At 36.6% G+C, this 13,012-nt stretch overlaps 1 protein-coding gene across 2 annotated transcripts in view; it reads right to left on the bottom strand.

The window, feature by feature from the left end:
• The window catches only part of ACER3 (alkaline ceramidase 3), a 133,479-nt gene that overhangs the window by 14,624 nt on the left and 105,843 nt on the right, over nt 1-13,012 (bottom strand). For both annotated transcript variants that reach the window (XM_040258905.1, XM_040258906.1), the window contains one exon: nt 2,356-2,457. In XM_040258905.1, the coding sequence (XP_040114839.1) occupies nt 2,356-2,457 (102 nt within the window). The remainder of the gene's footprint in view (nt 1-2,355; nt 2,458-13,012) is intronic.

Below are 13,012 nucleotides of genomic sequence, written 5' to 3'. Positions count from 1 at the left end.
TTTCTTTATAGTCCAACTCTCACATCCATACATGACTACTGAAAAAACCATAGCCTTGACTAGACAGACCTTTGTTGGCAAAGTAACGTCTCTACTTTTTAATATGCTGTCTAGGTTGGTCATAGCTTTTCTTCCAAGGAGCAAATGTCTTTTAATTTCAGGCTGCAGTCACCATCTGCAGTGATTTTGAAGCCCAAGAAAATAAAGTCTGTCACCATTTCCATTGTTTCCCCATCTATTTGCCACGAAGTGATGGGACCAGATGCCATGATCTTAGTTTTCTGAATGTTGAGCTTTAAGCCAACTTTTTCACTTTCCTCTTTCACTTTCATCAAGAGGCTCTTTAGTTCCTCTTCACCTTCTGCCATAAGGGTGGTATCATCTGCATATCTGAGGTTATTGATATTTCTCCCGACAATCTTGATTCCAGCTTGTGCTTCATCCAGCCCAGTGTTTCTCATGATGTACTCTGCATTTAAGTTAAATAAGCAGGGTGACAATATACAGCCTTGACATACTCCTTTTCCTATTTGGAACCAATCTGTTGTTCCATGTCCAGTTCTAACTGTTGCTTCTTGATCTGCATACAGATTTCTCAAGAGGCAGGTCAGGTGGTCTGGTATTCCCACCTCTTTCAGAATTTTCCACAGTTTATTGTGATCCACATAGTCAAAGGCTTTGGTATAGTCAATAAAGCAGAAACAGATGTTTTTCTGGAACTCTATTGCTTTTTTGATGATCCAATGAATGCTGGCAATTTGATCTCTGGTTCCTCTGCCTTTTCTAAAACCAGCTTGAACATCTGGAAGTTTATGGTTCATATACTGTTGAAGCCTGGACTGGAGAATTTTGAGCATTACTTTTTAGTGTGTGAGATGAGTGCAATTGTGTGGTAGTTTGAGCATTCTTTGGCACTGCCTTCTTTTGGGATTGGAATGAAAACTGACCTTTCCCAGTCCTGTGACCACTGTTGAGTTTTCCAAATTTGCTGGCATACTGACTGCAGCACTTTCACAGCATCATCTTTCAGGATTTGAAATAGCTCAACTGGAATTCCATCACCTCCACTAGCTTTGTTCTTTGTGATGCTTCCTAAGGCCCTCTTGACTTCACATTCCAGGATGTCTGGCTCTAGGTGAGTGATCACACCGTCATGATTATCTGGGTCGTGAAGATCTTTTTTCTATAGTTCTTCTGTGTATTCTTGCCACCTCTTCTTAATATCTTCTGCTTCTGTTTGGTCCATACCATTTCTGTCCTTTATTTTGCCCATCTTTACATGAAATGTTCCCTTGATATCTCTAATTTTCTTGAAGTGATCTCTGCTGCTAAGTCGCTTCAGTTGTGTCTGACTCTGTGCGACCCCACAGACGGCCTCCTACCAGGCTCCTCTGTCCCTGGGATTCTCCAGGCAAGAACACTGGAGTGGGTTGCCATTTCCTTCTCCAATGCATGAAAGTGAAAAGTGAAAGTGAAGTCACTCAGTCGTGTCCGACTCTTAGCGACCTCATGGACTGCAGCCTACCAGGCTCCTCCGTCCATGGAATTTTCCAGTCAAGAGTACTGGAGTGGGGTGCCACTGTCTTCTCCAAAGTGATCTCTAGTCTTTCCCGTTCTATTATTTTCCTCTATTTCTTTGCACTGATCATTGAGGAAGGCTTTCTTGTCTCTCCTTGATATTCTTTGGAACTCTGCATTCAAATGGGTATATCTTTCCTTTTCTCTTTTGATTTTTGCTTCTCTTCTTTTCACAGCTATTTGTAAGGCCTCCTCAGAAAGCCATTTTGCTTTTCTTTTTCTTGGGGATGGTCTTGTTCCCTGTCTCCTGTACAATGTCACAAACCTCCATCCACAGTTCATCAGGCACTCTATCAGATCAGTCCCTTAAATCTATTTCTCACTTCCACTGTATAATCATAAGGGATTTGATTTAGGTCATACCTGAATGGTCTAGTAGTTTTCCATACTTTCTTCAACTTAAGTCTGAATTTGGCAATAAGCGGTTCATGATCTGAGCCACAGTCAGCTCCCAGTCTTGTTTTTGTTGACTGTATAGAGCTTCTCCATCTTTGGCTGCAAAGAATATAATCAGTCTGATTTCAGTGTTGACCATCTGGTGATGTCCATGTGTAGAGTGTTCTCTTGTGTTTTTGGAAGAGGGTGTTTGCTATGACCAGTGCATTCTCTTGGCAAAATTCTATTAGCCTTTGCCCTGCTTCATTCTGCTATACACATCTTTTTAATTTCAATGATGAGAAAAATTCACTTCAGTGCACTAATAATTCTATATGCCTATGAAATGCTCTACTTAACAAATTCCAAAAATACTTTTCAAATATTGAAAATATATCTTACCTCAGTGAATCACAAAAGATGTTATCTATGTTCCAGAATAAAAATCCTAATAAAAATACACCCAAGGATGTGTAACCCAGCCCTCTAAGCCATGGATAAACCCTGTGTGGAGGAAAAAAAAGAGCAAAATGAAATTTTGTCAAGTCATGTCATAAGAGGGAAATGTTTTCATAAGTATTAAAAGCACACCTAACTATTAAATTCTCTAATACATCTGCCCATTACATTTAGCCATTAAAAGTTACTGAGGAAGAAAAGTGCCACTAAGAGTTTGCTAAATGTATCAAGAAAGTAATCTGAAAGCACCCAGTAACTTTATCAGTTCCTTGGAAAAGGTAGAGGGCTGGTGGAATAGAAAAAACACTAATGGAGTCACCAGTTCTGTGTCAGGCACTACAGTATATTAGATACACACAATATATATAAATAAACACACATATATGAATATAATTTTCAAATAAACATACACATATGAATACGATCTTCAAATAAACACTTCTTTAACTTTGCTGATGAGGAAACTGAAATTTAGTGAGTTACCCAAAGCAACAGGTGTAGCTAATGTAGATAGTTTTTTTTAATAGCTTTACCCTTTACCTCCAAAAACTTATATATTTTTTAGAATGTTATATAAATGGAATAATATATATATTCTCTTTGTTATATGCTTCTTTCAGTTGCCATAATTATTTTGAAATTCATCCTTGCTGTTGTATATCAATACTCATTTCCTCTTACTGTTGAGGAGTACCCTACTATATGGATATACCATGGTTTATCTGTTCAAATGTTGTTGGATACTTCCATTGTTTTCCAGGTTTTTTTGCTCTAACAAATAAAAGAAGCTATGAACATTCATAAATAAGTCTTTGTATGGATATATGCTTTCATTTCCCTTGGGTAAAAAGATAGGAGAATAGTTAAATTGTCTGGCAGGTAAATGTTACTTTTTAAGACAGCTAAACTGTTTAATCAGTACTAAGGGGTTCTATCATTTTACATTCCCATCAGCAGGGTAGAAGAGTTTTTTGTTCTACAACCTCACCAACACTTGCTATAAGTCTTTTTCATTTTAGTTGCCCTATAGGTATATAGAGGTATCTCACTGTGGCTTTAATTTTTATTTGTCAATGATAAATGTTATTGAGCATCATTTCTTGTACTTATTTGCCATTCCTGTATCTTCTTTGATAGTTTGTTTTGAATCTTTGCCCATTAAAAAAAATTGTTACTTATTATTATAAGTTTCAAGAGTTCTTTATATATTCTAAATATAAGTCCTTTGTTGGATATATATTTTGCAAACATTTTCTCCAAGTTTGTGAGTTGCCTTTCATGTCCTTTTTTTTTTAATTGAAATACAGCTGATGTACAATGTTCTGTTAGTTTCTGGTGTATAGCAAAGTGATTCAGTTACATACATATATTCTTTTCAATTACAGTTTATTACAGGATATTGAATATAGTTCCCTGTGCTATACAGTAGGACTTGTAATTCATTCTGTATATAATGGCTTGCATTTGCTAACCCCAAACTCTCAATCCATTCCCCACCCTAATCTTGCCTTTGGCAACCACAAGTCTGTTCTCTCCATCTGTGAGTCTCTTTCTGTCTGTCGATAAGCCTCTCTGTCGTTCTTTTTTAAAACTGGTTTGGCCCTTTTAGATCCTTTGCAGTCCCATGTAAATTTCAGAAACTGTTTCCCAATTTTTACCAAAAAGCCTGCAGAGATTTTGTTGTGACTGCCTTGAACCTATAGATCAATTTGGAGAGAACTGACATCTTAATAACATTGAAGTTTTCTAATCTATGAAAATGATACATCTATTTACTTAGGTCTTCTTTAATTTGGCTCAGCAAAAACTTATTTACCACAGTTTCCAATATATACAGCTTGCATATATTTGCTAAATTTAATCCTTAAATATTTGATGTTTTTCAATGCTACTGTAAATTATACTTTCAAAAATTTCACTTACTACTATGCACTTGTTTGGTGCTAGTACATAGAAATAAGATTTTTGAATAAGGACTTGAACCTCATGACCTTGCTTAATTCCACTTATTGCTTCTAGTGATCTTGTGGTACACACCTTGTGGTATTTTCTGTATGTGATCGTGTCATCTGCAAACACTACATTGGATAGGACTTCCACCAATACAGTGTTGAACAGAAGTGATGACGATGTATATCTTTGTTTTAGTCTTGATTTTAAAGGTAACTTTTTAAAACATTTTATGGAAATGTGGTAGATGCTGTAGTTTACAGGTTAAGAAACTTCCCTTCTATTGAGTTTGTAAAGGGTTTTGTTTTGTTTTAGATCATAAATAGCTCAATTGTACAGAATGCTTTATCTGAATGTATTCCTATCATCATGTAGTTTTTCTCCTTTATTTTTTAATATGGTGAATGACGAGAATAGATTTTCTGAAATATTTTGTTATTTATTTGTGCTTAGTTGCTCAGTTGTGTCCCACTCTTTGAGAGTCCATGGACTGGGATCGCTTCTGTTCATGTGATTCTCCAGGCAAGAATACTGGAATGGGTTGCCATGCCCTCCTCCAGGGTTTGCATATAAACAAATGAATTGTGTTATTAACTTAAAAATCATCAAGGACTTCCCTAGTGGTCCAGTGGTTAAGAATCTGCCTGCCATGCAGGAGACATGGATTTCATTCCTGGTCCAGGAAGATTCCACATGCTGTGGAGCAACTAAGCCCACACACTGCAACTAGCGAAAGTCCGCGCACAGCAACAAAGACCCAGTGCGGCCAAAAGAAAAAAAAAATCATCAGAAAAACACAAATCTGGTTGTGCATGGGACATTATTGCCATAGTTTGATGAAGATTCTCGGAAAAGATGAGTTTAAAAGAGTCATAGTATGCCTTCAGCTTTTCAGAGTTTATCACCTTCCCATTTGAGGGAGGCAAGAATGAGTCCCAGAAAGCACAGAGTAAAGGCATTTGGCAGAACTGCAGGATGGGCCAGGTGCTGAGATATGACAAGGAAGTGATCACTAGGGGTGAGATACTCTCTATTTTCTGCTTCTAAGCTTACTTACCAGGGCCAATCTTCAGCTCTCAGAAGTAATTCAAAGCAAAATTCTTCTGTGGGGTGAAATGAATGTCTCTGGTTATCCAGGTAGCAGGGCACGTTAAGAGAGAGCAAGAACTTCATCAGCACATGGTCCAGGCAAGCTAAGTACAGGTAAGATGCTGAGGACAGACTACTTGTATATTATCAGGTCGAGTGTGTAACACAGAAGACCCTCAACATATCTGTATCTGGAGTCACACTGCTTCACTCTAGACCGGTTGCCTGTCTAGTGGACAGCCATTCTCTGAAAAATCCCTTCCCTTTGCCTTCACTTTGGGAAATGCCTTCACCTCTTTGTGTTGGATTTTCTATGTCTTGCTCCTTTTTGGCTTTCTCATTTTGGTCAAACACATCTTTCCACAGGTTTTTGAGCACTAATTTATGTTATCTAAGTTTTTTTCTTTTTTTTTTTGAGAACTTGAATGTATGAAAATGTATTCTGTCACCATATTTTATCAATAGTTTGGCTAGGTATTATCCTACAACTGGCTTCCAGTTTTCCTTTGGCAAGTCCAAACCCATTCTGATCCCTGATCCTTTCTATGTAACATATCTATCTTCTGACTCTAAACTTGTAGAACTGCCCTTGTCTAGAATTCTGAAACTGGCATGGGTCTATTTCTACCCACTGTGCTATTAACTCTTATTTTTCAATTACAGGATATTTTCTTAAATTGTTTTGGCGATAGTTTCCTCCCTTCCCTTTCCTCTACACAGTACTGGTAGAGGAAATATGCATTTTTATATGCTAGTCCTGAAATCAGAACCCCTATTGAGTTCCTTCTATTCTCCATTTCTTTCACACCATTCTGATGGAACCCAGGGACCATGGACTTGAGGAAACACTTGCTATTTGTCCATAGCAGGGGTTGTGAGTGGGTCCAAGGGTCCTGAGGCGAAGAGGCCCCGTGTTGTCCTGTTCACTCTAGACCATAACATGAGCTCAGTGCCTCTCCTGTGGTAGATGCTTGTTGATGAATGGGGGCTCATGGACCATAAAACAATCACAATGTGTGTTCAGGAGAAAGAATTCCAATGTCTTCATTAACTGTGTCTTTCAAAATATTCATTTTAGCTTTTTACTATATTTTTAATGTCCATTTTTGGGGGATTCTCTGAATGTTCTTTTTTATAGCATTGCACTCTTGATTCATAGATATTATTCCTAAGAATATTAATGAATTATAATATTTGTTGTCATTTTGTTGTTTTTAAAGTTTCTTCATGTATAAGTTGTTTATAATAAGCTGATTTTTTTCTCTCTTATTTGTTTTGGCCTCTTTCATATTGAATGTATTCATCATACATCTGGCACTGTCTCCTCATTCTTAAGAGTAAGAAATTAAAAAGGTAGTCCCAAGCAAGTATTCAGTTGCTAACCTTTACTGTAGGGCTATTCTCCCTAGTTAGTAACCTTTACTGTAGGGCTATTTTCCTGGGTCAATTGTTAGGGAACCCTCAATACCAAGACCAATAAGGCCTTTTAGGCTACTCATATACTCAATAAGAAGATTCTTTCAATATTCTGTCTAGACGTTTTTGCATTTAGCATTCATAAAGCATAAGGTCACCTAATTTACCTGCTTTCAGTAATGGTATTTGTATGCTCAACTGTGCCTGGCAAAACCCAGTGTAGACACACTGTTCTACCTTTCCAGAGATTAAATGTGTAGACTTCTGCAGTTGCTTCATGGCATGAAGTTGGGTGAGGGAACCTAAGCATATAACCATTTCTTAAAGCTTTTAATCAATGCCCTTATTTTAGACCCCTCCTCTATCTCCTTCACCAAACTGTCTGTTGCTGCTAAGGCTTGATACTTGAGAAAATTTTCTGATGTAAACTAGTGGTTCTTGGCTTAGAATTTGGCTTTCTTGGGTTAGTTACGGCAATTAGCAGTAATCCATTTACTTTCTAGCTTCTAAAATTTTATTGAGTCTTCAACTTGTGGGTTTATGTTTTATAAATAAATTCTTTTGTTATAGTTTTAGTAGTGTTTCAGAAAGGAACAAAATTAGATACCTACTGATCTTCAACACAGTAGCTTTTTTTTTCCCCATTAATTTCTTTTATCAGTATCATTCTTCATTTCTCTTTGGGTTTATTCTATAGATCTATTTTCTAATTACTCAAATACTACTCATTATTCTTCACATTCTCTGTTTCTAATGTAAATATTTAATGTAAACATGTCCCTCTAAGAACCACTTTAGCTACATCCTATTTTGGTTTATAGTATTTTCATTTTGCTTACATCCTAATTATTTCAATATTTTATGATTTTTTAACTCATATTTACAAGTGTACTTATAAGTTTCCAAATATATGTGCTATTTTGACTAATTCTGTTTTGTTTTAACTAATTGTCAGAGAACGTGCTATGCATGACAATTCTTTATAATCTATTGAACTTTGCTTTAATGCTAGTATTAGTAGATTTAATAATTACTTCATGAATGAAAAGATCATGCATTCTTTACTTGTTGAATATATAAAATCATTTTGTAATGTTACTCAAATTTTGCCTATTCATATTTTTTGGTCTAAGTTCTGGGCTAAAATATCTCATCATGGTAGAATGGTTACCTATTTCTCCTTTGTAATCTTGCCAATTTTTGTTCAAAATTTTTCATACAAGTTTGGAGTTGCCACTTTTTGCAATGTGGTAAATAGAACCTTTTAATAACAGTGCAATGAACACATCTGTTGTGAATAATGTCGTATATTTCTTTGCTGTTAAAATAGCTAGTCCCAGCTTCTTTTAGTCACTATTGGTATGGTATGTATTTTTTATATCTTTTTCTTTCAAAATTACTATATATTTATGTTTTAACCATATTCCTTATGAATAGCAGATACCTGGATTTTTCCCTGTTTTGGAGTCTTTGTCTTTTAATTGTTTAGCTTTGTCCATTTATATTTACTGGGATTATTGATATATTTTAAATTATTTCTACCCCTTCATTTTCTGCTTTGTATTTTTCCTCACTTTTCTCTGCTTCCCTTTTTCCCCTTCTCATTTTCTTTGGATTCAGTTTTTATAATCCCATTTACTCCTTCATCTTTTTGTAACTGAAATTATGAAATCAATTACTGTTTTTAGTAGTTACCAAAAAAGACATGTAAAATCCAAAATTAATCAGTGGCTGTATTGTATCCTCAAATAAAGACCTTGGGAACTATGTAACTAAGAATATGCTCCTGTATCTCACATGTTATTTTATCATCATTTTAACTCCTTTTAAAAAATCTTTCAAACTAGATATCACTAAAGTAACAATATTTTGTTTAGATAGTCCCATAAATTTTTCACTTTTTCTTCTTCACTGTTCTTTCTTGTATCTCAGCTCTTCCTTCTAAAAAACATCTTTAAGAAGGTATACTAGTAAAATTTCTTCCTTTCTATCTATCTCAAAATGTTTTTATATTACCCTGGTTCTTGAAAGATATCTGGATATACAATTCTAACTTGATGGTTAATTTCTCTCAACTCTTTGAAGATAATAGTATACCATGTGTATTGATGTTGATAAGTCTACTGCAGACTATATGTTATTCCTTTACTGGTAATGTTTTCTATCTCTGGATTTTTTTAGGATCTTTGTCATTGCATTTCATTATTTTTAGTATGCTTTATAAAAACAGGTATCCATCAGGGTTCAACTGCAGATAATACCTCTCTCTAAAGCAGAAAATATATTGTTTCAATTCCAAAAGAAATACTGAATAGATTTAGACACTCCAGAAATGACTTCTGAACACTACTACAGAATTATTTTGCCAAAGGAATGTTTTTTTCTTTTTCACATTTACAAACCTGGAGAATTAGAAAGCCTCTGGACCAACTGTTTCATCCAGTATCACACCATCTTAGCTATAAATCACAGCTCAGGAAGTTGCTTTCACACATTTGCTCCAGAGCTACAATGCAGACCCTAGATTCATTTAAGTAAATGGATTCCTTACATACTACCACGTCTCCTCCCTGTTTAACTTGGTTCTGAATTCAAGTCTCATGTGAATACATGTGATTAGCAAAATCTAAAAGTACTTGAAAGCTTACCTATAAAGGAAATATGAAAAATATACATTTTAGCTTTTTAGCATCTACATTACAGGAAAGCTCATTTGATGGAGGCTGAAACAATATTGAATGAACTAATCTATTATACCTGCTTTACCTGATAAAGACTTTCTTTCATTTATCTTGCTTGGGAATTATTGTTTTTGAAGCTGAGGAGTTATCTTTTAAGGATACTAGAAAATCCTCACCTATTATCTCTTTGAATATCTCTTCCTTCTCCATTTTTTCTATTCTCTCCCTTTGGAACTGCAGTTAGACATGTTATTTCTCTGTGATGCTTTCTGGCTTATTTCTTTAGATGTGTCTTCCCACTTAATTAGTTCTCTCTTCAAATATCTAATTTACTTTTAACTTATCCATTGAGTTTATTTCAATAATTTGGTTTTTTTTTAAGTTAATTTTTATTGAAGTATATTTGCTATACAATATTGTGTTAAGTTTCTACTGTACCGCAAAGTGAATCAGCTATATACATACATATGTCCCCTCTTGTTTGGATTTCTCTCCCATTTAGGTCACCTCAGAGCACTGAGTAGTTTCCTGAGCCATACAGTAGGTTCTCATTAGTTGTCTATCTTATACCATAGTGTATATATGTCAAGAGTATATATATGGTCAATCCCTACCTTCCAATTCATCCCACGAAGTCCTTCCCCTCTTTGTGTCTATATGTTTGTTCTCTAGGTCTGTGTCTCTTTCTGTTTTGCAATAAGATAGTGTATACCATTTAAATGCTGCTGTGGTAAGTTACATGTGTTTTCTTTCTGCCTCAGACACTTGAGAGTTGAACTGAAGAAGCTAGCAAGTCATGAATACCACTAGGCACAATAAAAAAACAGACTGCTCTCTTTCCAAAGAAATAAGAAAAAGGCAATCTAGCAAGATAGAAAGCTTACAATAATCACTATTTTACAGTCAAACACCACAGAAAAAACGATAGCCTTACCCTCCATTCATCCTCAAAGCCTGAATGGGAAGCCTAGACTTCATTCCTAATCAGGCCCAAAAAAGGTACCTCAATCTCCTGCTATACTAATAGCAAGCAGTGAGGGGCTGGAACTTTCCCCACTCAGAAGTAACAAGCTCTCCATTTTTTGCAGTGTCAGTGGAGACCATGTGGGGAGCCTAGACTTCCATCTTCATGTGGTAATAACCAGGTGCTCTCTCTCCTCACTGTGGTGGTATCAGAGTAGACCTACAGGGGTGTCAGAATTTCTGCCAATGGCCAGAGGTAATAAGTCATATCAACAACCTCAGATATGCTAATGATACCTCCTTTATGGCAGAAAGCAAAGAGCAACTTAAGAGCCTCTTGATGAAGGTAAAAGAGGAGTATGAAAGAGCTGGCTTAACTCAACATTCAAAAGACTAAGAACATGGCATATGGTCCCATCACTTCATGGTAAACAGAGGGGGAAAAAATGGAAACTGGCAGATTTTATTTTCTTGGGCTCAAAAATCACTGTGGACGGTGATTGCAGACATGAAATTAAAAGACGCTTGCTCCTTGGAAGAAAAGCTATGACCAACCTAGACAGCATATTAAAAGCAGAGACATCACTTTGCTGACAAAGGTCTGTCTAGTCAAAGTTTTATTATTGTTCCAGTAGTCATGTATGGATGTGAGAATTGGACCATAAAGAAAGCTGAGCATCCAAGAATTGATGCTTTTGAACAGTGTGTTGGAGAAGACTCTTGAGAGTCCCTTGGACAGCAAGGAGATCAAACCAGTCAATCCTAAAGGAAATCAACATTCACTGGAAAGACTGATGCTGAAACTACAATACTTTGGCCACCTGATGCAAAGAGCTGACTTATTTGAAAAGATCCTTATGCTAGGAAAGACTGAGGGCAGGAGGAGAAGAGGGCAACAGAGAATGAGATGGTATGGATGGCATCACGAATCAATGGACATGAGTTTGAGCAAACTTGGTCAGATAATGAAGGACAGGGAAGCCTGGTGTGCTGCAGTTCATGGGGTTGTAAAGAGTTGGACATGACTTAGTGACTTAACAACAATTAAATTGCATCAGTAGTCAGAAATCTGTATGCAAATACGATATTGCTAGAATGTTTACCAGGAGAAGGCAATGGCACCCTACTCCAGTACTCTTGCCTGGAAAATCCCATGGATAGAGGAGCCTGGTAGGCTCCAGTCCACTGGGGTCGCTGAGTCGGGCACGACTGAGCAACTTTACTTTCACTTTTCACTTTCATGCATTGGAGAAGGAAATGGCAACCCACTCCAGTGTTCTTGCCTGGAGAATCCCGGGGACAGAGGAGCCTAGTGGGCTGCCGTCTATGGGGTTACACAGAGTCGGACACGACTGAAGCGACTTAGCAACAGCAGAATGTTTACCACACATTAAAATAAAAACATTGCAGTCTTACAAATTCTCATAGTGAATAGAAAAAGAAGAGACACTCTCCAACTGATATATGAGGCAATTATAGTTTACTGTAAGACACTGAATATAGTTTCCTGTGCTATAAAGTAGGACCTTGTTGTTTATCTATTTTATATATAGTAGTTTATATCTGCTAATCCCAAACTTCTAATTTATCCTTCTGCCCCCCTTGTTTGGCAACCATAAATTTGCTTTCTATGTTCGTGAGTCTGTTTCTGTTTTGTACATAAGCCCTTTTTTATTTATGTCCTATTTTAGACTCCATATATAAGTAATACCATATATTTGTCTTTCTCATGAAATTAAAAGACGCTTACTTCTTGGAAGAAAAGTTATGACCAACCTAGATAGTATATTCAAAAGCAGAGACATTACTTTGCCAACTGAGGTCCGTCTAGTCAAGCCTATGGTTTTTCCTGTGGTCATGTATGGATGTCAGAGTTGGACTGTGAAGAAGGCTGAGTGCCGAAGAATTGATGCTTTTGAACTGTGGTGTTGGAGAAGACTCTTGAGAGTCCCTTGGACTGCAAGGAGATCCAACCAGTCCACTCTGAAGGAGATCAGCCCTGGGATTTCTTTGGAAGGAATGATGCTGAAGCTGAAACTCCAGTACTTTGGCCACATCATGCGAAGAGTTGACTCATTGGAAAAGACCCTGATGCTGGGAGGGATTGGGAGCAGGAGGAGAAGGGGACGACCGAGGATGAGATGGCTGGATGGCATCACTGACTCGATGGACACGAGTCTGAGTGAACTCTGGGAGTTGGTGATGGACAGGGAGACTGGGTGTGCTACGATTCATAGGGTCGCAAAGAGTCGGACACGACTGAGCGACTGAACTGAACTGAACTTCCTGACTTACTTCACTCAGTGTGACAATCTCTAGGTCTATACATGTTATGGAAATTGGCATTATTTCATTTTTTATATACTTGTTTAATATTCCTCTCTCTTTGTGTGTGTGTGTGTGTGTGTATATATATATATATATATATATATAGTGGAATATTATATATATGTTTGTGTATATGTGTATATATATATATATATCACATCTTTATCCATTCA

The sequence above is a fragment of the Oryx dammah genome, unplaced genomic scaffold (assembly GCF_014754425.2).
Source record: "Oryx dammah isolate SB20612 unplaced genomic scaffold, SCBI_Odam_1.1 HiC_scaffold_17, whole genome shotgun sequence".
Classification (NCBI taxonomy): domain Eukaryota; kingdom Metazoa; phylum Chordata; class Mammalia; order Artiodactyla; family Bovidae; genus Oryx; species Oryx dammah.
The sequence above is the reverse complement of the archived record's forward strand: the minus strand, read 5'-3'. Positions and strand labels throughout refer to the sequence as shown.